The sequence below is a fragment of the Mesitornis unicolor genome, unplaced genomic scaffold (assembly GCF_000695765.1).
Source record: "Mesitornis unicolor isolate BGI_N332 unplaced genomic scaffold, ASM69576v1 scaffold35149, whole genome shotgun sequence".
Lineage (NCBI taxonomy): Eukaryota > Metazoa > Chordata > Aves > Mesitornithiformes > Mesitornithidae > Mesitornis > Mesitornis unicolor.
Window position 1 is genome coordinate 7,326 of NW_010208529.1, and position 1,149 is coordinate 8,474.

Consider the following 1,149-nt stretch of genomic DNA (forward strand, 5'->3'; position numbering starts at 1 on the left):
AGGCTCCCTCCTGCCCTGTGCAGGTGACCCCAGACTCCTCCAGACAAGGCTGTGGGCTGGAGGCTGGCGACGCTGGGCTCCCCTGGAGAGCTGTGTTGTTGTCCTCTTCCTGTAACCCTCTCTCCTTGCAAGCAGAGAGGTGGCATCTCTGGAGGGCTGTGGCTGTCCAGCCCCAAGCAGCGAGGGGGGACAGTGCCTTGGTGACAAATTCCCCTGCAGTGCCAAGTGGCTTTGGTGGGCAGCCCTGCAGGGCACAGCTCCAAGCGTCTGCAGTGCTGACAGCCCTGTCCCCCAGCGCTGCCCTGCCGGCTGGGGACAGCCCACCACTGGGGTCACCCAGCACCCGGCGCATCCCCCACCTGCACCCCACTGCCCCCTCCACTGAGACACCTGCCACGGCATGTTGGCATGCCTCTGCAACCCCCAGAACTTGCTGATAGATGCTGAGGGCATTGCTGGGCTGCTGGTGGGTGTTGTGTCCTGCGCCCCGTCAGTTCCCGTCTCTCCCGGCGGCAGAGCACCGGCTGCGCTTCCAGGTGCAGCTGACGGATGTGGAGGTGGCGGAGCGGGAGGATGCAGTGCTTGAGTGCCAGGTGCCACTGGAGACCATCCCCACCGCCTGGTACCTGGAGGACAGGGAGCTGCAACCCAGCCACAAGTACGTGATGGAGGAGCGAGGCGTGCTGCGGCGCCTGACCATCCGTGATGCCCGCACCGACGACGATGGCATCTACCTCTGCCAGATGAAGGACAAGGGACGCAGCATTGCAGAGGTCTCCGTCCAAGGTGGGGGACAGGTCTCCAGCAGCATGACTTTGCCTTCCTATCCCCCTCCTTGCCAGGTTCCTCACTGTCCCCTGCCTCTGCCTTCCCATCATTTGACTGCAGCTCCTCCTTGACCTCTGCCTCCTCCTCCTCTCTCCCACCCTAGGGAGCCCACCCTGCTCCCCAGGAGCATCCCTCCCCACCCCTCATGCATCTCTTCCCCTAGGGGTGATCGTGAAGCGACTGCCGCGGAAGCTGGATGTGATGGAGGGGGAGAATGCGGTTTTCTGCGTGGAGACACAGGAGGCGGTGGAGGGGATCTGCTGGAGCCGAGATGGGCAGCAGCTGTGGGAGTCGCCCCGCACTGTGCTGAAGAGCTTCAGC

At 64.2% G+C, this 1,149-nt stretch overlaps 1 protein-coding gene across 1 annotated transcript in view; it reads left to right on the top strand.

Annotated features, from left to right (window-relative positions):
- OBSL1 (obscurin-like 1) overlaps nt 1-1,149 on the top strand; it is a 15,376-nt gene that overhangs the window by 1,163 nt on the left and 13,064 nt on the right. The window contains 2 exon segments of the mRNA XM_010192549.1: nt 495-786; nt 992-1,149. Coding sequence (XP_010190851.1) covers nt 495-786; nt 992-1,149 — 450 coding nt within the window.